This window comes from Pseudorca crassidens, chromosome 10 (assembly GCF_039906515.1).
Source record: "Pseudorca crassidens isolate mPseCra1 chromosome 10, mPseCra1.hap1, whole genome shotgun sequence".
In the NCBI taxonomy this organism is placed as follows: domain Eukaryota; kingdom Metazoa; phylum Chordata; class Mammalia; order Artiodactyla; family Delphinidae; genus Pseudorca; species Pseudorca crassidens.
Window position 1 is genome coordinate 61,569,330 of NC_090305.1, and position 21,728 is coordinate 61,591,057.

Genomic DNA, 21,728 nt, shown 5'->3' on the forward strand with positions numbered 1-21,728 from the left:
TAGTGTTCTAAGAAATCACTGCAAAACCAATGTCAGAAATCTTTTCATTTGTTTTTTTCTAAGGATTTTATAGTTTTAGCTCACATTTAGGTTTTTGATCCACTTTGAGTTAGTTTTTTTTTATACAGTGTTAGGTAAGAGTCCAGTTTCATTCTTTTGTTACGTTTATATCCAGTTTTCCGAGCACCATTTGTTGAAAAGGCTGTCCTCTCCCCATTACATGGTAGTGGCACTCTTGTTGATAATCATTTGACTGTATATGCTGAGGGTTTGTTTCTGGGCTCCCTGTTCTATTCCCTTGGTTTATAAATCTGTCTTTATGTGAGTATCACAGTGTCTCGATTACCATAGCTTGGTAGTAAGCTTTGAAATCAGAATATGTGATTTCAACTTTGTTCTTTCTCAGGTTTATTTTAGGGTCCTTTGATATTTATATTCTAGGAAGGATTTTTCTGATTTTTAGTATAGTTTGGTACTTTAATAAAGTAAATGCTCATCGTCAATTGTTAAAATACAGTTTCTCCATTTGTGAATTACTTCACTTCCTGGTGGATGGGATTTCATTATTTGGTAGTTTTTTGTTTTGTTTTTTAAATAGAATATCTCTCAGGCTCTGCTTCTGGAGTTCCTCCTTCCTTGAAGCTTTCTGCCTGTGGTTTTGGGGCTCAGGCATAACAGGCTGAATGAGACCTTCTTGCACCTTCAGGCCACACTCACCTCTGTGCCGTGCTGCTTTGTTGCTCACTCGTGTGCTGGCTGCAGCTCTGGAAGACTCAGGGACCAACCTGACTTTTTCTTCCTCTTATATGTGACTAGTTTGATTTTGTTTTCCAGTGAAAAAAGAATTTTTCTTTATATTCCAGGCTTGCAAACTTTTACTAGAATGTATCTAGGTATCCCTTTTTACTAATTTGCTTTGCCAGTCGGTCTGTTAAATGCTGCAACCTTTCTTTCGCTTTCCTATTTCCTTACGATTTCCTCATCTCTATTTCATCCTTTTTATGCTCCTGAAACTCCTGTAGGATGGGTGTGTCTCTTTTTTTTTTTTGCTTGCCTATTTATTTATATTTTTGGCTGCGTTGGGTCTTTGTTGCTGTGTGCGGGCTTTCTCTAGTTGTGGCGAGTGGGGGCTTCTCTTCGTTGTGGTGCATGGGCTTCTCATTGCAGTGGCTCCTCTTGTTGCGGAGCATGGCCTCTAGGCGCGTGGGCTTCAGTAGTTGTGGCACGTGGGCTCAGTAGTTGTGGCACATGAGCTCTAAAGCTCAGGCTCAGTAGTTGTGGCTCACAGGCTTAGCTGCTTCGCAGCACGTGAGATCTTCCCGGACCAGGGCTCGAACCCGTGTCCCCTGCATTGGCAGGTGGATTCTTAACCATTGCGCCACCAGGGAAGCCCAAATTTAGTGTCTATTGACTTAATTTTCTTTTGCTTTCTCACTCTTCTATTGAGATACAATTCACATATCAAAAAATTCACCTTTTCTTAGTTTTTGTTGAGTTTATTTTTTAGAGCAGTTTTAGGTTCACTGCAAATTAAGGGGAAGGAACAGAGTTTTCCCACATATCTCTGCCCCCACATATGCATCGCCTCTCCAATTATCACTATCCCCTGCCAGAGTGGTACATCCTAAATTGACACATCAAAATCATCCAAAGTCTATCCTTTACATTACGATTCCGTCTTAGTGTTGTACGTTCTGTGGGTTTGGACAAATGTATGACGATGTGTATCCATCACTGTGGTATCATACAGAGGATTTCCACTGCCCCCATAATCTACTGTGTTCTGCCTATTCATCCCTCTGACAACCACTGAACTTTTTATTACCTTCATAGTTTCTCCTTTTCCAGAATGTCATGTAGTTGGAAACATAAAGTATGTAGTTTTCTCAGATTGGCTTCTTTTACTTCGTAACATTCATTTAAGGTTTCTCCATGTTTTTTCATGGCTTGATAGATCATTCTTTTCAGTGCGAAGTATCCCATTGTCTGCAGGTACCACGGTTTATTTGACCATTCACATACTGAAGCTCATCTTGATTGCTTCCAAGTTTTGACAATTATGAGTAAAGCTGCTGTTAACATCCATGTGGACATATGTATTCATCTCCTTTGGGTAAATACCGAGGAGCCTGTTTGTTGGATTGTGTGGTAAGAGTACATTTAGTTTTGTAAGAAATCACCAAACTGTCTTATAAAGTGACTGTACCATTTTGTATTCTCATCAGCAATGAATGAGGGTTCTATTGCTTCACATCCTTGCCAGCATTTGGTATTTTCAGTGTTCTGGATTTTGGCTATTTTGATAGGTGTGTAGTGGTATCTTGTTGTTTTAACTTGCATTTCCCTGATGACATATGGCGTGGAGCATTTTCTCATATGCTTATTTGCCATCTGTATATCTTCTTTGGTGAAGTGTCTGTTCAAGTCTTTGGCCCATTTTTTCATCAGGTTGTTTTCTTATTGTTGAGTTTCAAGAGGTCTTTGTATATTTTGGAAAACAGTTTTTTATCAGATGGGTCTTTTGCAAATATTCTTTTCCAGTCTGTGGCATATCTTCTCATTCTCAACATTTCTTTTGCACAACAGAAATTATTAATTTTAATGAAGTCCAGCTTATCAATTATTTCTTTCATGGATCATGCCCTTGATGTTGTGTATAAAAAGTCATTGCTACACCCGAGGTCATCTAGGTTTTCTATGTTATCTTCTAGGAGTTTTATAGTTTTGCATTTTACACTTAGGTCTGTGATCTGTTTTGAGTTGAAGTTTTGTGAGCGGGTGTAAAGTCTGTGTCTAAATTCATTTTTTTTCTTGTAGATGTCCAGTTATTCCAGCACCATTCGTTGAAAAGACTGTCTTTGCTCCATTGTATTGCCTTTGCTCCTTTGTCAAAGATCATTTGATTATGTGAGTCTATTTCTGGGCTCTCGATTCTGTTCCAGTGATCTGTTCTTTTGCCAGTACCACACTGTCTTGATAACTTTCGCTTTGTAGTAAGTCTTGAAGTCAGGTAGCATCAGTCCTCCAACTTTGTTGCTCTTCTCCAGTATTGTTGGTTATTCTGGATCTTTTTCCTCCATATAAACCTTGGAATCAGTTTGTCAGTATCCACACTGACAATGTGGAATCACATCGAATCTACAGATCAATTTGGGAAGAATTGACATCAGGACACTATTGAGTCTCATTCATGAACATGGAATACCTCTCCACTTGTTTACTTCTTTGATTTTGTTCAATAGCGCTTTGTAGTTTTCCTCATATAGATATTATACATATTTTATTAGATTTGTTCCTATGTATTTCACTTATTGGGTGCTAATGTAAATGGTATTGTGTTTTTAATTTCAAATTCTACAAGTTTATTGCTGGTAAGACTTTTATATATTGATCTTGTATCCTGCACCTTGCTGTAATCACTTAATAGTTCCAGGAGGTTTTTTTGTTGTTAATTCTTCAGGATTTTCTGTATAGACAGTCATTTCATTTGCAAACAGTTTTATTTCTTCCTTCCCAATCTGTATGCCTTTTGTTTCCTTTTCTTGTCTTATTGCATTACCTGGAGCTTTCAGTGTAATATTGAAAAGGAATAGTGGTGAGAGGTGATGTCCTTGTCTTGTGCCTGATTTTTTTTTTTCCTTAACTATTATTTATTTATTTTGGTGGCGCCAGGTCTTAGTTGCGGCACGAGGGCTTCTTAGTTGCAGCACGTGGGCTTCTTAGTTGTGGCACGAGAACTCTTAGTTTAGTTAGTGGCATGCATGTGGGATCTAGTTCCCTGACCAGGGATTGAACCTGGGCCCCCTGCATTGGGAGCATGGAGTCTTACCCACTGGACCACAAGGGAAGTCCCTGTACCTGATCTTAGTGGGAAAATTTTGAGTTTATCACCATTAAATATGATGTTAGCTGTATTTTTTTGTAGATAGTCTTTATCAAGTTAAAGAAGTTCCCTCTATTCCTAGTTTACTGAGTTTTTGTCATGAATGGGTGTTGGAATTTGTCAAATGCTTTTTTTGCATATATTGATATGATCATGTGATTTTTCTTTTTTAGTTTCCTGATACGATGGAAATTCACTTTTTAAAACTGTACAGTTTAGCGGTTTTTAGTGTAATCACAAAATTGTGCATGTATCACCACTATCGAATTCCAGAACTTTTCATCACCCAGTGAGATCTCGTACCTGTTACCCTCTTCCTCTCAGTCCCTGGAAACCACTAACCTACTTTCTGTCTATAGATTTGCCTATTCTGAATATTTCATATAAATATACAAAATGTGATCTTTTGTGACTGGCATCTTTTCACTTAGCATAATGTTTTCAGGGTTCATCCATGTTGTAGCACGTATTAGTACTTCATTTTTTTTGGCTGTGCCACATGGCTTGTGGGATATTAGTTCCCTGACCAGGGATCGAACTTGGGCCCCTTCAGTGAAAGCAGGGAGTCCTAACCACTGGACCACTGGGAAATTCCCACTTCATTCTTTTTTATGACTGAATAATATTCCATTGCATGGATAAACCGTATTTCATGTATCCATTCTTAGTGGACACTTGGGTTGCTTCCACATTTGGCTGTTATGAATAACACTGCTCTGATCATGTGTATAAAGGTTTTATGTGAACATATGTTTTAATTTCTCTTGGGTACATACCTAGTAGTGGAATTGTTGGGTCATATGGTAATTCTGTGTTCAGCCTTTTGAAGAACTGCCAAACTCTCTTTTACTGCTCTTCCCTGATTTTCTCTTTGAGTTTTCAAGCTTGATACTTATCCTTGCTCATTTTACTGAGAATCACTATTTTATTTCAGCAATCATATTTTCAAGTTTTTGTTCATTTGTTCTCTGATTGGTCCTTTTTCCTAGCTGCCTATATTTGATTTAAAATGTACTTTTGAATTTGAGGATAAAGTATAGGATTATAAAAATTCCGTTTTGGAATAGAATTTAGGGTTAAATATTGTGACTAATATTTAAGGTTAAACATTAGGATTATAAAAATTTTATTCTTTTTAACCTGTGGGTCACTTCGTTTTCATCATGGTCCTGCTTTTTAATGCTGTTGGCTCCTCAGATGCTTGGTGATCTTTGGTACTTAGTTTATATTATGAATAAATAGTTAAATTGATCAGCATAGAAGCTGGCAGTACACATTTCCCCTATGGTTCTCTTAGTCTGTTTCTCCAACAACGTCTTCTTTAAAGGCCTGGCCTGTGAGTGGATGATGCCTGTTGACTAGTTGGCTTGTATGTTGGGAGCCCACCTAGCTGAAGGAGCAGGTAGGCAGGCTGGAGGCCTCGTCAGTTTCCAGGCTGGGTTTTTCTTTGGGGTGGGGCTGGCTTTCCTCCATTAACCTCTTTCCTTGCTCTGGTATCTGGTGGGGAGGACCACTCTCTGTTCTCCACATCCATACTTGTATCCCACCCCAGAGTAGATTGCTCACTGCAGGGATAATTTTACATTTTTACCCTGGAGGCCAGGACTGAGGGTTTATTCTGTGTATCAGGGAGGGAGATGGGAAGGAGGCAGGACCTAATTGGCTCACCTGTTCATCGTGAAGTTCTCTAATCTGATGATTGTCTATGACTAATCCTTGCTTTCTGTTTTACTTTATTCCAAACCTCTGAGGCTTGTTGGGAAGACCTGTCTTTACCTGTGGTTCTTAGACAGGAATTTCTTCTCTCCATTTTCTGTCTAGTTCCATCTAAGTGTGTCATCTAGGATTTCCTCAGACATTCTGGTCTACTTTCAGCCTTTCTTTCTGTCTCCAGTTATTTAATTATAAACTTCTTTTCTTTTAGCAGAATCTTGAGGGAACAGAAAAGTGGGTGTCAGTGTCTCGTCTGCTATCGTAAAGTTTTTTTTTAATTTTATTTTTTTAAAATACAGCAGGTTCTTATTAGTTATCTATTTTATACATATTGGTGTATATATGTCAATCCCAATCTCCCAGTTCATACCCCCACCCCCGCGTACCCCCTTGATGTCCATACATTTGTTCTCTACATCTGTGTCTCTATTTCTGCCTTGCAAACTGGTTCATCTGTACCATTTTTCTAAATTCTACATATATGCGTTAATATATGATACTTGTTTTTCTCTTTCTGACTTCACTCTGTATGACAGTCTCTTGATTTGTGTTATTTACACGATTGTGATTAATGGGCTTTTTTTTTTCTTTTTGCGGTACGCGGGCCTCTCACTGTTGTGGCCTCTCCCGCTGCGGAGCACAGGCTCCAGACGCGCAGGCCCAGCGGCCATGGCTCACGGGCCCAGCCGCTCCGTGGCACGTGGGATCCTCCCAGACCGGGGCAAGAACCCGTGTCCCCTGCATCGGCAGGCGGACTCTCAACCACTGCGCCACCAGGGAAGCCCTAATGGGCATTTTTGTTTTTCATTTGCTGTCTAAGCTATACAGAAGTGCTTCTAAATTTACAAGCGTTTAGGATTTTTGGTTTATGTTTGTTATTTCACTTTTATTATATCATCATATGTCCTGTATAATTTCTGCCTTTGGGAATTCTATGAATTTATCTTTGTGCTCTAATAAAAAATCATTAAAAAAACGTCATGGGGCTTCCCTGGTGGCGCAGTGGTTGAGAGTCCGCCTGCCGATGCAGGGGACACAGGTTCGTGCCCCGGTCCGGGAAGATCCCACATGCCGCGGAGCGGCTGGGCCCGTGAGCCATGGACGCTGAGCCTGCGTGTCCAGAGCCTGTGCTCCGCAGCGGGAGAGGCCACACCAGTGAGAGGCCCGTGTACCGCAGAAAAAAAAAAAAATGTCATGAATGTAGTAGATAATGTGGTAATCATAGCTAGCCCATTCAGCACATATTAAATGTTAGACACCATGGTAATTTCTCCACACGGATTATTTCCTTTGACTCTTTGAGTAACTTGGTGAGGTACATATTGTTGTTAGTCCTAGTTAACATGAAGTCATCAGGCACATGAAGGAGGAGTAACTAACCCAGGGTTCCTCTCCTCCCCCGCCCCAACCATGGGGCCAAGACTGGCCTCAGGACATTTCATTCCAGAGTCCTGAACACCATCCTATACAGCCTCCCACTGAGTAAGTGTGGTCCGAGTTTAGATCGTAGAGCTTGATATATACATCTGTTACTATGATGCTTGTATGTTTGTATTCACTGTGGCTTTCTTGCTGTGCTTGGGAGAGAGGTAGATTGGAGTTTCCCACTACTATTGGGTTTACTTTTTATTCTTTATTATTATTAATATAATAATATTATATATTAGTATTCTTTATTAATATGGTTTGTAACGACTCACAGCTTACATCCTTTGTAGGTCATACTGTTTTTAGTCCTCAAACAATCTTTTCCTCATTTAATGATTTTAGCCTTAAATTCTGCTTTGATATTTACATTGAAAATTCTGCTCCAATTTTGTTTACCTTTATTCAGTCATATTTTTACCCACCCATTTTCTACTAATGTGTTTAGTTACTTTGTTTTGATGTTGATATTATATTCATTCAACAAACATTTATTGAGGGACCATGCCACGTACTGTCTTAGTGCTCGCAGCCCTGCCTTCATGGACCTTGTGGGCTAGTGGAGGATATGGATAATAAATAGTCTGTTTTATTAAACACACAAAGAAGTAACTGTAACATTTTAGATCTGCTCTAATACAGTAGCCACTAGCTGCATGTGGTTATTTATTTAAATTTATTTATTCATTTATTTAATTCTTGGTTGCATCGGGTCTTTGCTGCTGCATGCAGGCTTTCTCTAGTTGCAGTGAGCGGGGGCTACTCTTTGTTGTGGGGCGCAGTCTTCTCATTGTGATGGCTTCTCTTGTTGCAGAGCACAGGCTGTAGGCGCACGGGCTTCAGTAGTTGTGGCACAGGGGCTTCAGTAGTTGTGGCACAGGGGCTTCAGTAGTTGTGGCTCGCGGGCTCTAGAGCACAGGCTCAGTAGTTGTGGCACACGGGCTTAGTTGCTCCACGGCATGTGGGATCTTCCCGGACCAGGGGTCGAACCCGTGTCCCCTGCATTGGCAGGTGGATTCTTAACCACTGCGCCACCAGGGAAGCCTCATGTGGTTATTTAAATTTAGAACTAGTTCCATATTTCTCAAAAAACTAAAAATAGAACTACCCTATGACCCAGCATTTTCACTCCTGGATATATATTTGAAAGAAACAAAAACACTAATTTGAAAAGATAATGCACCTCAATGTTCATAGCAGCACTCTTCACAATAGCCAAGACATGGAAACAACCTAAATGTCCATCAACAGATGAATGGATAAAGAAGGTGTGGTACATATATACAATGGAATACTACTGAGCCATAAAAATAACCAGATTTTGCCATTTGCAGCAGCGCAGATGGACTTGGAGGGCATTATGCTAAGTGAAGTAGAGATAGACAAATACTGTATGATATCACTTATATGTGGCATCTGAAAAATAAACTAGTGAATATAACAAAGAAGCAGACTCATAGAGAAGAAACTAGTGGTTATCAGCAGTAAGAGGGATGGAGGAGAGGCAAGATAGGGTACAAACTAATTTGTATAAAATAAGCTACAAGGATATATTGTACAACACAGGGAATATAGCCAATGTTTTATAATAACTATATGTGGAGTATAATCTTTAAAAATGGTGAACCACTATATTGTACACTTGTAACTTATATTATACATCAATTATACTTCAGTAAAAAATAAACTAGTTCCTTAAAGTAAATTTTATGTGTGTGTGGGTATACATATACATATATATATTTCTTCAGTTGCACCAGCCATACTTCAAGTGCTGGATAGTCACATGCATGTGGTGGATACTGTGTTGAACAATGTAGACATGGAATGTTTGTTATCGCACGAAGGTTTATTGGCCATTGCAGCTTTGCGTGCTGTTATGGATGTGGGATGTTCTGAGCTACAGCATAATGGGTCATGAGGGGCACCCGAAATGGTGACCTTTAAGAAGAATTCTGAATTATGAGACGGAGCCAGTTTTGTGAGGGCATTACATGTAGATATAGTTGTATGTAAGTATTTGGTATAAATTGAGAAATATTGTCACTATTAGTTTAAATAGTTTACAACTTAAAACTGTAGGAGTTTCAAGGAGGGTGTTTTCTCTAGTTCTGATAGGAATTGTTTCTCGTGAGAATGGGAAAAATATTTAATTAGCATGTCCTGATACATTTTTCTTTTAGTTGGATAAATCTGGTTGCCATTATCTAATTTTGTAGATTGAAAAAGTGCTTCAAGATTTCTGAAGTATTTTGAGCTTGTCTTTGAACTGAGATAAGTTTTTGCCTTGCATCCTTTAATTCATTAGTGAGTTTTTGATAATAGCATTTGTTTTACATTGTGAGAAAACTTAGAAGTTAATCCATCTGACCTTCTAAACTGCACACATTTAAGCAATTCAAAACTGAAGTGTAATTGACGTGACTGTGGTCCCATATCTGGTCAGTGACAGAGCTGTGACTGGAAGCTTTTCCTTGTAACTTTTGGGCCAGTGTCCTGCCAAATCTTTTTCAAAACCATTACTTTTAAAACATAATCTTCTTACTCAGAGGCAGAATGCTAATCATAGAAATGCCTAGGACTTCTTTAATCTGTTTATGTTTAGAGATTTAAATGGCTAATCCAAGAAGCATTGAAATCCATAAGAATTATCTCTGTATGATAAAGTTCTGACAACATGAACACTTACCTGTGGTACTTCTCTGAGTGTGATTTGTTTCCCTCCACGGGTTCTGCACAGTTTATTTTACGAATATGAAAAGTAGAGGCTCTCTGGATGAGGAACATGCAATGCAAGCATTACTAAGAGTACAGTTATAATCAACTCAACCATTTTTTTTCCAATTAAAAAAGTCTTATCAAAACTAATTTTCTCCGTGAAGTGAACTTTTCCAAATCACCTGAAGTGATATTTAATAATTTATATTTCATTATAAAACTACTTTTATAATTTAATACTTCATTTTCCGCTGGGCAATGAAACAAACACCTCACTGAAAGTATTTTTACAAGATTTGTTAGACTTGTAAAAATTTCTTTTCAAGTGAATATATACACATATGCTTCACTATCCTGATATTAACTACTGACTACTTGCGTATAAAATCATTGGTCTACTAATAAGTAGAGCAGAAATCTTGAGAAAGAAAGACGGAGCTGGAGGAATCAGGCTCCCAGACTTCAGACTATACTACAGAGCTACAGTAATCAAGACAGTATGGTACTGGCACAAAAACAGAAATATAGATCAATGGAACAGGATAGAAAGCCCAGAGATAAACCCTCGGACATATGGTCACCTTATCTTTGATAAAGGAGGCAAGAGTATACAATGGAGAAAAGACAGCCTCTTCAATAAGTGGTGTGGGGAAAACTGGACAGTTACATGTAAAAGAATGGAATTAGAACACTTCCTAATACCATACACAAAAATAAACTCAAAATGGATTAAAGACCTAAATGTAAGGCCAGACACTATAAAACTTAGAGGAAAACATAGGCAGAACACTGTATGACATAAATCACAGCAAGATCCTTTTTGACCCACCTCCTAGAGAAATGGAAATAAAAACAAAAATAAACAAATAGGACCTAATGAAACTTAAAAGCTTTTGTACAGCAAAGAAAACCATAAACGAGATGAAAAGACAACCCTCAGACTGGGAGAAAATATTTGCAAATGAAACAACTGACAAAGGATTAGTCTCCAGAATATACAAGCAGCGCATGCAGCTCAATATCAAAAAAACAACCCCCAAATGGGCAGAAGACCTAATTAGACACTTCTCCAGAGAAGATATACAGATTGCCAACAAACAAATGAAAAGATGCTCAACATCACTAATCATTAAAGAAATGCGAATCAAAACTACAGTGAGGTATCACCTCACACCAGTCAGAATGGCCATCATGAAAAAATCTGCAAACAATAAATGCTGGAGAGGGTGTGGAGAAAAGAGAAACTTCTTGCATTGTTGGTGGGGATGTAAATTGATACAGCCACTATGGAGAACGGTATAGAGGTTTCTTAAAAAACTGAAAATAGAACTACCATATGACCCAGCAATCCCACTACTGGGCATATACCCTGAGAAAACCATAATTCAAAAAGAGTCACGTACGCTTCCCTGGTGGCGCAGTGGTTGAGAGTCTGCCTGCTGATGCGGGGGACATGGGTTCGTGCCCCGGTCAGGGAATATCTCACATGCCGTGGAGCGGCTAGGCCTGTGAGCCATGGCTGCCGAGCCTGCGCGTCGGGAGCCTGTGCTCTGCAACGGGAGAGGCCGCAACAGTGAGAGGCCCGCATACCGCACACACACACACAAAAAAAAGTTATACCACAATGTTCATTGCAGCACTATTTACGATAGCCAGGACATGGAAGCAACCTAAGTGTCCATTGACAGATGAATGGATAAAGAAGATGTTGCACGTATATACAATGGAATATTACTCAGCCACAGAAAGAAATGAAATTGAGTTATTTGTAGTGAGGTGGATGGACCTAGAGTCTGTCATACAGAGTGAAGTAAGTCAGAAAGAGAAAAACAAATACCGTATGCTAACACATTTATATGGAATCTAAAAAAAAAATGGTTCTGATGAACCTAGGGGCAGGACAGGAATATCAAGACACAGATGTAGAGAGTGGACTTGAGGACCCGGGGAGGGGGAAGGATAAGCTGGAACAAAGTAAGAGAGAAACATTGACATATATACACTACTAAATATAAAATAGATAGCTAGTGGGAAGCAGCGGCATAGCACAAGGAGGGTGGGAGGGAGATGCAAGAGGGAGGGGATATGGGGATATACGCATGTATATAGCTGATTCACTTCGTTATACAGCAGAAACTAACACAACATTGTAAAGCAATTATACTCCAATGAAGATGTTAAAAAAAACAAGCAGAGACTTTAAAAAATTTTTATTTTCCATTTCACTATTAAAGCACAACTTGTTCAGTTTTTGTCACTGTTACAGATGGTGCTACGGAGGGCATTGCGTTCAGGTCTCCCTGTGTACACAAGGGAACGTTTCTCTGGACCATATATGTACAGGAATGTTTGCTCACCCTGTCTCATTCCACTTCTATCTCATGTTAATGCTTACAGTTGTGTAATGTGACTAACTGGGCTTGGTTTCCTTGGTCCTAACTCTCCACTTCTGAGCCCATTTTCTCTCTGTTTACAGAAGGGCCAAGGTAGCTCGGTTGATTGGTTTACTGGCTTCGCACACAACGGAGCTCCAGGAAAATACACCTGTTATTGAGGTAATTTCTTTTATTACTGAAATGTTACGAATGGCAAAGATTGTTCTTGATTTTAGAACATGCAGCTTTCATTGGTGTTAAGTGTGGAATTGTGGCAGTTGTTATAAAATAACCTCAGTAGACCTGTACACTTCAGCACAGCCGCTCGTTTACAGCATAGTCTGTTGTCAAAGGTGGTGCGGTGGAATTACAAGGCTTGTGGACTCTAGTCATCATTACTGCATTTCAATAATTTATGGATAAGGTTTATTTCATTACTAGTTTTCATGTGGTCTACTCAACATTTTATTATAACTAAAGTATTTTCTACTGGAAACCCAGCTCAACTTCAAATTAAAATTTTTTGGGGTTTTTCACATTGAATTTAGTGTTTTTATCCCCACCAGTTGTCATTTATTTCTGACAATAGTGACAGTATTTAACTGCCAGGCATGCACTAAAGGTATTTTCAAATGTGGTCGGCACTGTGTATTCACGGGTTCTGAGTCTGTGGATTCAGTCAGCCATGGATTGAAGATATTCAGGGGGAGAAAAGTTCTAGAAAGTTTCAGAAAGCAGAGCTTGAATTTGCTGCACACTGGCAAGTATTTATATAAAATTTACATTGTACTAGGCAGTATAAATAATCTAGAGATGATTTAAAGTATGTGGGAGGATATGCATAGGTTATATGCAAATACTAGGCCATTTTATATAAGAGCATCTGTGGATTTTGGTATTTGTGGGGTTCCTGAAACCAGTTCCCCACAGATGCTGAGGGACAACTGAATCAGTCATTTCTTTCAAATACCAATATTGGGAAGCCCTTATTAATTAACCAGTAATTCCAAGTCCCACGAAGTGGATGCTACCATTGTACTGCCCTTTTTTTTTTTTTCGTGGTACGCGGGCCTCTCACTGTTGTGGCCTCTCCCGTTGCGGAGCACAGGCTCCGGACGCGCAGGCTCAACGGCCATGGCTCACGGGCCCAGCCGCTCCGCGGCATGCGGGATCTTCCTGGACCGGGGCACGAACCCGTGTCCTCTGCATCGGCAGGCGGACTCTCACCCACTGCGCCACCAGGGAAGCCCTGTACTGCCTTTTTGAATGTTCCTGAACACTAAAAACTACTTTCTATCTATCCTGTTAATGTGTACTGCACTTAACTGGCAGTAGATTTTTATCCCTTGGACTAGGAGAGTGTTGAGTCAAAATAGGTGAGAAAAACCAAGGCTGTTAAGGGGGAAGGGCAGAACTCCTGAAGGAAGGAGAAAATGGTAAAAAGAAGGGATTTTTGTAGAGCCAGACCTGCTAGTGTGGTTTTTGGGGCTTTGAGAAGAATTGTTTAGCCAAGTACCGTCTAATAGAACTCTCTGCGGTGAAGGAAGCTGTCCTGTGTCTGTGCTGTCCAGTACTGTAGCCAGTTGCTGGGATGGCATTCCAGCTAGTCCTGGGCTGTCTAGGTGGAAGCAAATGGGGGACTAATTTGTGCTCTGTGCGTTTCCTCTGCTTATGATTCCGTCCCCATTCCCTGCAATTATTAGACCTCTGAGCTACTAAAGAAAATGTTACTAAGTCTAAACTTTTCCTTCTTTTTGTGACCAAGAAAAATGAATTGTGACCTGTATGATCACTGATGGTACCCAGCTTGGCTATCAGAGATCTGTAAACTAGATTTTTATGTAAAAGACCAAGCAGATAGGGCAGTGACACTTAGGCAGAAGAGGAGAAGACTTAGGAGCTCAGGAGTGGAGGCTCCTTCTGGTGACTCAGAGCAAAGGGTCTCCAATGAAACGGATTTGCTGCAGGAGATGGGAGAGAACTTGATGAAAATTCTAAGACCAAGTCCTGACATTCTAGAGGACATTCCTGGATAATCAAAATAGGAGGGAACAGTGTGCCATGAAGAAAGAGCCCCTGAAGGTGTAAAATATGACTGAATTAAAATATTCAGTAGATGCAGTAGTAAGTAGGAGATACTGGGTACCTTAGAAGCCGAGTTAGTAAATTTGAAGATAAGTAAGATGTGAATTCTCTTAGGATTCAGAAGAAGAAAAAAGGATAAAAATCATGAATTAAAAAGGCACGGAAGACAGTTGCAGAACATCTCTTACACTGTCCAGTATGGTAGCCATCAGACAAAAGTGCTACTAGGCACTTGAAAAGCAGCAAGTCTGAATGGAGATGAACTGCAAGTAGAGACCACACACCAGATTTTGAAAACTCAATATGAAAAAAAAAATAATGTAAAGTATCTCACCTGTAATTTTCTTTATAGATTACATTTTTATTTTAAATTTTTATTGGAGTATAGTTGATTTACAGTGTTGTGTTAGTTTCAGGTGTACAGCAAAGTGAATCAGTTATACAAATACATATATCCACTCTTTTTTAGATTACATTCTAAAACAGTATTTTTGGATATATTAGGATAAATATTAAAATTTTTACTTTTATTTTTTAATGTGGCTACTAGAAAATTTTAAATTGCCCGTGTGGCTTGAGTTCTATTTCTCTGGGACAGCACTTATCCAAGATAAACGCAATGGGATTTCCAGGAGGAGAGATCCAAGCAAACAGAAATGAAAAATAATAGGAGAAAATTTCACCCTGAGCTGAAGAAAGACTCACATCTTTAGATGAAAGGTTTTTCACCAAATGTCAGGCAAAACATTGAAAAAAAGAATGCATACGTAGACCTATCCTGGTGAAATTTGTAATTTCAAAGATAAAAATAAAATCTAAAACCCAGGTTATAAGCAAATAATAGCACATTAGACTTACATTTAATTTTTCTGTAACACTAAAGGCTAGAAGATAAAGAAAATGGTGGAAATGGATCGACACTTAGGAGGTCATGTGATGTTAAATTTCTCTGTTACGTCCATTGTACTGCCTACTTGTGGGGACAGAAGACATTTTCAGAAACTCAATCTGAATTTCACCAACATTTCTAAAACAAATTTACTTGAGCAAGCTACTTGAGGAGCTGCCAACTTCAACACCCACTTTCCCACCCAAGTTTTAAGATAATGTAAAGGAGAAACAAATAAAAACAATGAATCTATTTAAACGTAAGTCTAAATAATAGCTGCTACTGTTGTGAAATATAATCTGGAAAGAATGGATTCTTGAAAAAAATATAAATATTCTTAAAAAATAGTAGCATGGAAGTAAATTCTGCATTGTTTTAGAGGGTCTGAAAAGGTAGGGGAGAAGGGAATGGAGAAGGAAAAGGCAAGTTCTTTCTTGTTCTTTTACAAATTGAACACTTACGGAGTACCTCTTGTGGGTATGGCCTGTGTTACTTGCAGGAAGACCGTCGTTCCAGGCAAGTTCTTGTCTTGTTCTAGAAGGAATTCATAGATGCCGTTTTATTCTTGGCACTGATAATCCATTTCATTCTTGGCATTGATACTCTTATTCTTTTTTTTTTACATCTTTATTGGAGTGTATTGGTTTACAATGGTGTGTTAGTTTCTGCTTTATAACAGAGTGAATCAGTTATACATATACATATGTTCCCATATCTCCTCCCTCTTGCGTCTCCCTCCCACCCTCCCTATCCCATCCCTCTAGGTGGTCACAAAGCACCGAGCTGATCTCCCTGTGCTATGTGCTGCTTCCCACTAGCTATCTATTTTACGTTTGGTAGTGTATATGGGGAGGGGGAAGGGTAAGCTGTGACAAAGCGAGAGAGTGGCATGTACATATATACGATACTCTTATTCTTAACAAATATTTGTCAGTACCTGCGTATGTACAGGGTGCTATCTAGGTGCTTATTTTATAAAAATAGATGGCAATCTCTGTTCTTGCAGAGCTTGTGTTCCAGTGTAAGGAGAGAGATAATAAACAAATAAATATATAAAATTTGGTGGTGATAACTTCAGTGGGAAAGATGTAGCAGGGTTTGGAAATGATGAGGTGGCAGCAGCGGTGGTTTAGAGATTGGCTGTTTGGGGAAGGCTGAGCAGAGACCTGAGGGAATTGAGGGAATAGTTCCCTCAGCTGGGGAAGAACATTCTTGACGGGAAAGACACATGCACCCCAATGTTCATTGTAGCACTATTTACAATAGCCAGGATATGGAAGCAACCTAGATGTCCATGAAGAGAGGAATCGATAAAGAAGATGTGGTATATATATACAATGGAATATTACTCAGCCATTAAAAGGAATGAAATTGGGTCATTTGTAGAGACATGGATGGACCTGGAGACTGTCATACAGAGTGAAGTAAGTCAGAAAGGGAAAAAGAAATGTCGTATATTAACTCATATATGTGGAATCTGAATAAATTGGTATAGACGATCTTGTTTACAAAGTGGAAATGGAGACACAGATGTAGAGAACAAACGTATGGATACCAAGGAGGAAAGGGTGGTGGTGAGATGAATTGGGAGATTGGGATTGATGTATATACACTATTGATACTATGTATAAAACAGATAACTAATGAGATCCTACTGTAGAGCACAGGGAGCTCTACTCAGTGCTCTGTGGTGACCTAAATAAGAAGGAAATCCAAAAAAGAGGGGATATGTGTATACGGATAGCTGATTCACTTTGCGGTACAGTATAACACAATATTGTAAAGCAACTATACTCCAATAAAAATAAGTAAAAAGAAAAAAAGAAAGGACTGGGGGTAGATAAGTGATCGGCACGTTTCGAGAAGCAACGAGGAGGCGAGTGTAGCTGGAACTGAGCATGAGGTACCGATGGGCGATGAGGTTAGTGAGGTAGCCAGAGGCCAGGCCATCCAGAACCTTGTTGTAAACCATGGTCAGAGCTTGGGGTTTTAGTCTGAACGAGATGGGAAGCCATTGGAGGATTTGGAGCAGAGGAGTGCCATGGTGTGGCCGATGTTTGGAAAGGATCACTTTGTTACAAGGACGGGGGCAAGGTGGAATCAGACCAGTTTAGGGGGCTGTGGCAGTTCAGATGAGGGATGGTGCTGGTGACTTGGACCAGGTTTGTAGTGGTGGAAAGAGTAAAAAATGATTTTATTCTGGATACGAGTTTTTTTTTTTTTTTCCACAGATAGATTTTGAAGAGTGTTGATAGATCTGCCGATTGCTATGATATTTGAAGGCAGACGTTAATAACCAAGTCTGGCCAATATAAATTCTAGTATTCAATATGAAAAGTGTTGAGGCATCAGAAAAGCAAATCCGAAATGAAATTTCAACACAGGCACCGGACTGGCAAAAATTAAAAAGCCTTAACAGTCCTCAGTGTTGGTGAAAATACTGAGCAGAAGGAGGGCTCACATGCTGCTGAGGAATGTAAATGGGCAGAGCCGCTCTGGGAAACTGCTTGATCTCTGAAAGCTGAGCACGTCACTACCCTGTAACCCAGGGTAACAAGTGACATGTACAGGAATATATATTGCCAGCATGATTTGTAACAGCCCGAGATTTGAAACAACCCACGTGTCTATCAACAGCAGAATCGACAAAGTATGTCACATTCCCACAGTGGAATGCTGAATAGCATTGCAAATGAGTTCATCCTTTCAGCACTGGGAAATACGCTGAGATGAATCTCACAGTCATAGATAGTTTGCCTAGACATCAGTAGGACATTCCCTGGGCAAGACTGATCTATACATTCAGGAATGTCCTGGGGCTGTGATGGCTCTTGTTTAGAGGGTCAGCTCCCGCTCGGTGCCAGAGGTGATGAGGGAGACGCATACGTAGGTAGGAGTCACGGAAGGTCTGGAGATGAGGGCTGCCTTGGGGCACAGAGTCTGGGCAAGACAGAACAGAAGGCAGGGCTGGAGCTGAGAGGCTGCCCAAGTCCTTGTGCTTGGGACTCCTGTGGCTCTGATGGGATAGTGTATTCTGCCACAGAAACTGGGCAGGTCTGGGCAGAAGGCATCAGCTCACCCCTGGCTCCATGCCTGTGGCCTGGTCCCCCTGGAAATTGCTGCGGCTGCAGCTGTGGCTACTGGGAGCATTTGGCCCAGCAGTTCTTGAGCTGAACCTGTCCCCGTGCTCACTCGGGTTGAGTTCTGTGGCCAGTGCTTTCTTCTCTTCAGAGACTGGGTACTCTGTGTTCTCAAAGTATTTCCCCAGCTCCTGTTGCTGTCCCTTATTAAACATTGCATTCCTGGGCTTCCTTGGTGGCGCAGTGGTTGAGAGTCCGCCTGCTGATGCAGGGGACACGGGTTCGTGCCCCGGTCCGGGAAGATCCCACATGCCGCGGAGTGGCTGGGCCCGTGAGCCGTGGCCACTGAGCCTGCACGTCCGGAGCCTGGAGCCTGTGCTCTGCAACGGGAGAGGCCGCAACATTGAGAGGCCCGCGTACCGCGCGCGCGCGCGCGCGCGCACACACACACACACACACACACACACGTCCGGAGCCTGGAGCCTGTGCTCTGCAACGGGAGAGGCCGCAACATTGAGAGGCCCGCGTACCGCAAACACACACACACACACACACACACACACACACACCCCAAAAAAAACCCACGTCCAGAGCCTGGAGCCTGTGCTCTGCAACGGGAGAGGCCGCAACATTGAGAGGCCCGCGTACCGCAAACACACACACACACACACACACACACACACACACGCACAAAACAAAAAAAACCCATTGCATTCCTGATGCTCCATTGAGAGGAGGAGGTGCGTGTTAATTCCTGAGGTCCTTATGTACTCTGTTCTTTCACTTTTCCCTCTCTGGGTGTTTGCTGATGTTTTATTAATTTGAAATGAAACTTGGGAAAAATCATACTTAATTTAAAAAAGCAAGTGTATATTTAACTACCTAGGAAACTTTTGAATTATGAATATACTATACTGTGAATTATTTTCTGTTGGATAATGACGAGTTTACAGAATAACTTGAAATTGTGTCAGGTGCTCCTTTGTGATGCCATCTTTTTTTAAATTCTGTTACTACTTAACGTTTTTTAGTTCTTGATTAATTCCTATGACCAATTGGCTGTAACAATTAAAACAGCCACAAGAGGGCGCTCAAACACTGGAAACAAAGTTTTTCAAGTTAAGAATTTATTTTACAACTTCGGGAAGAAGTAGGCTTGGCAGGTATTTGGTACCGTGTTCATCTTTTCCCTGTTTTTTGGAGTTTCTGCTGCATGAAATGTGGTTCCAGTCCATTGGCAATGATTACCATTTGAGATTAATGAAAGCCATGACAGCCTCTCCAGAACAATGCAGTCATTCCAGGAGATTTGGACTCCTGGGAGGCCCTATGATGAGCCTTAGGTTCAGAACTCTTGAGACCAGCTTTCTGGAACACAGTTGTGTCTTCATACATAGTTTTTCAGTAAATCATTAATAAAATGTCAAGTGTGAGACGCGTTCTGATTTTTCCAGTAGGTTTACTACCAGCAGACAATAAAACTCATGGTTGAAGATCCTGTAGGCATTTTAAAGGCATAGAATCTTATTTTATTTTATTTAAGTAAGTTATTTTTTAAATTTTATTTTATTTTTTATTGGAGTATAGTTGATATAGTGTGTCATTTTCAGGTGTACAGTAAAGTGATTCCGTTATGCATACATATATATTCTTCTTCAGATTCTTTTCCCTTATAGGTTATTACAAAATATTAATGGTTTCCTGTGCTATACAGTACGTTCTTGTTGGTTATCTATTTTATATATGGTAGTGTATATATATGAATCCAAAACTCCTAATTTATCCTCCCTCTCTTTCCCCTTTGGTAACCATAAGTTTGTTTTCTATGTCTGTGGGTTTATTTCTGTTTTGTATATAAGTTGATTTGTATCATTTTTCTTTTTTTTAGATTCCACATATAAGCGATACCATATGACATTTGTCTTTGGCTTACTTCACTTAGTATGATAATCTCTAGGTCTTTCCATGTTGCTGCAAATGGCATGATTTCATTCTTTTTTTTATAGAACCTCATTTTTTTTTTTTTTTTTGCGGTACGCGGGCCTCTCACCGCTGTGGCCTCTGCCGCTGCGGAGCACAGGCTCCGGACGCACAGGCTCAGTGGCCATAGCTCACAGGCCCAGCCGCTCCGCGGCACGTGGGATCTTCCCGGACTGGGGCACGAACCCGGGTCCCCTGCATCAGCAGGCAGACTCTCAACCACTGCGCCACCAGGGAAGCCCAGAACCTCATTTTAAAGATAGATTTTATTCATTTTGTTTTATTAATTTTGGCTGTGTTGGGTCTTCGTTGCTTCAGGCGGGCTTTCTCTAGTTGCGGAGAGCGGGGGCTACTCCTTGTTGCGGTGAGCAGGCTTCTCATTGCGGTGGCTTCTCTTGTTGCGGAGCACAGGCTCCAGGCGTTGGGCTTCAGTAGTTGTGGCTCGCCGGCTCTAGAGCGCAGGCTCAGTAGTTGTGGTGCACGGGCTTAGTTGCTCCGCGCCATGTGGGATCTTCCCGGACCAGGGCTCGAACCCGTGTTCCCTGCATTGGCAGGCGGATTCTTAACCACTGCACCACCCGGGAAGCCCTAGGACCTCATTTTATTATTCATCACTGTAATCCACAGTGCCTAGCCAGCCAAGTAATCTGTATTTCTGGTATTCAGTCAGTGTTAAAGGATTTAATAAATGATTATAAGAATGGTGGGAAAGTGTGGCAGTATAATTTGTTACAAAGAAACAAGAAGAGATGGAGAAAAATCCATTTTACTATCCTTATGATACAATTTAAGTCCCTTCCATTCCTATTCTATCATCAATGGCTACAGAAAAGAGTTGGTCATGATCTCTTGTATATATTGAATATTTAGAAGCATTTATTCAATTCTTCTTTATCTTTTCTACAGAAGAATATTGCCAGCTTCTTAAACTTTTCTTCCTAGATATCACATTTACCACCCTGTTGTGGTTTGTTGTGGTTCTTGTGTGTAATAATTTAAAGTAAATATTATATTATCCTATATATATGTAGTCTTAAGCATGCAGTGGATATATTTTATGAAATTAAATATAGAGCCTTAAAATTTAGAACTGGAAGGAATATTAATAGACACTCTAGTTTGATCCCTTCATTAAACATTTTTATTATGGAAAATGTCAACATACATAAAAGTAGACTGAAATAATGAGCTATCAATTCCAACAATTATTAGAATTTTACTAATATTGTTTGTCTGTTGTCTTCTCTCTCTCTCACTCACCCTCCCTATCCCATTCCTTCTCTCTGTTCTCTTCCCTCTGTCTTCCCCCTCCTCCTTTCCCTTCCCCTTGCTATAATTTTTTTTTTTTTTTTGGCTGTGCCATGTGGTGTGCGGGATCTTATTTCCCCAATCAGGGATTGAACCTGTGCCCCCTGCAGTGGAACTGTGGAGTCCTAACCCCTGGGCTGGCAGGGAATTCCACCACCACCTTGCTATAGTATTTAAAAAAAAAATTCCAGACATCATATTATACTCTTAAATACTCTAGTACATATATCTAACAGAAAAGGTTTTTAAAAAATACAATCACAATACCATTA

At 40.3% G+C, this 21,728-nt stretch overlaps 1 protein-coding gene across 4 annotated transcripts in view; it reads left to right on the forward strand.

The window, feature by feature from the left end:
- ULK4 (unc-51 like kinase 4) overlaps window positions 1–21,728 on the forward strand; it is a 518,420-nt gene that overhangs the window by 42,714 nt on the left and 453,978 nt on the right. For all 4 annotated transcript variants that reach the window (XM_067753978.1, XM_067753980.1, XM_067753979.1 and 1 more), the window contains one exon: window positions 12,216–12,294. In XM_067753978.1, coding sequence (XP_067610079.1) covers window positions 12,216–12,294 — 79 coding nt within the window. The remainder of the gene's footprint in view (window positions 1–12,215; window positions 12,295–21,728) is intronic.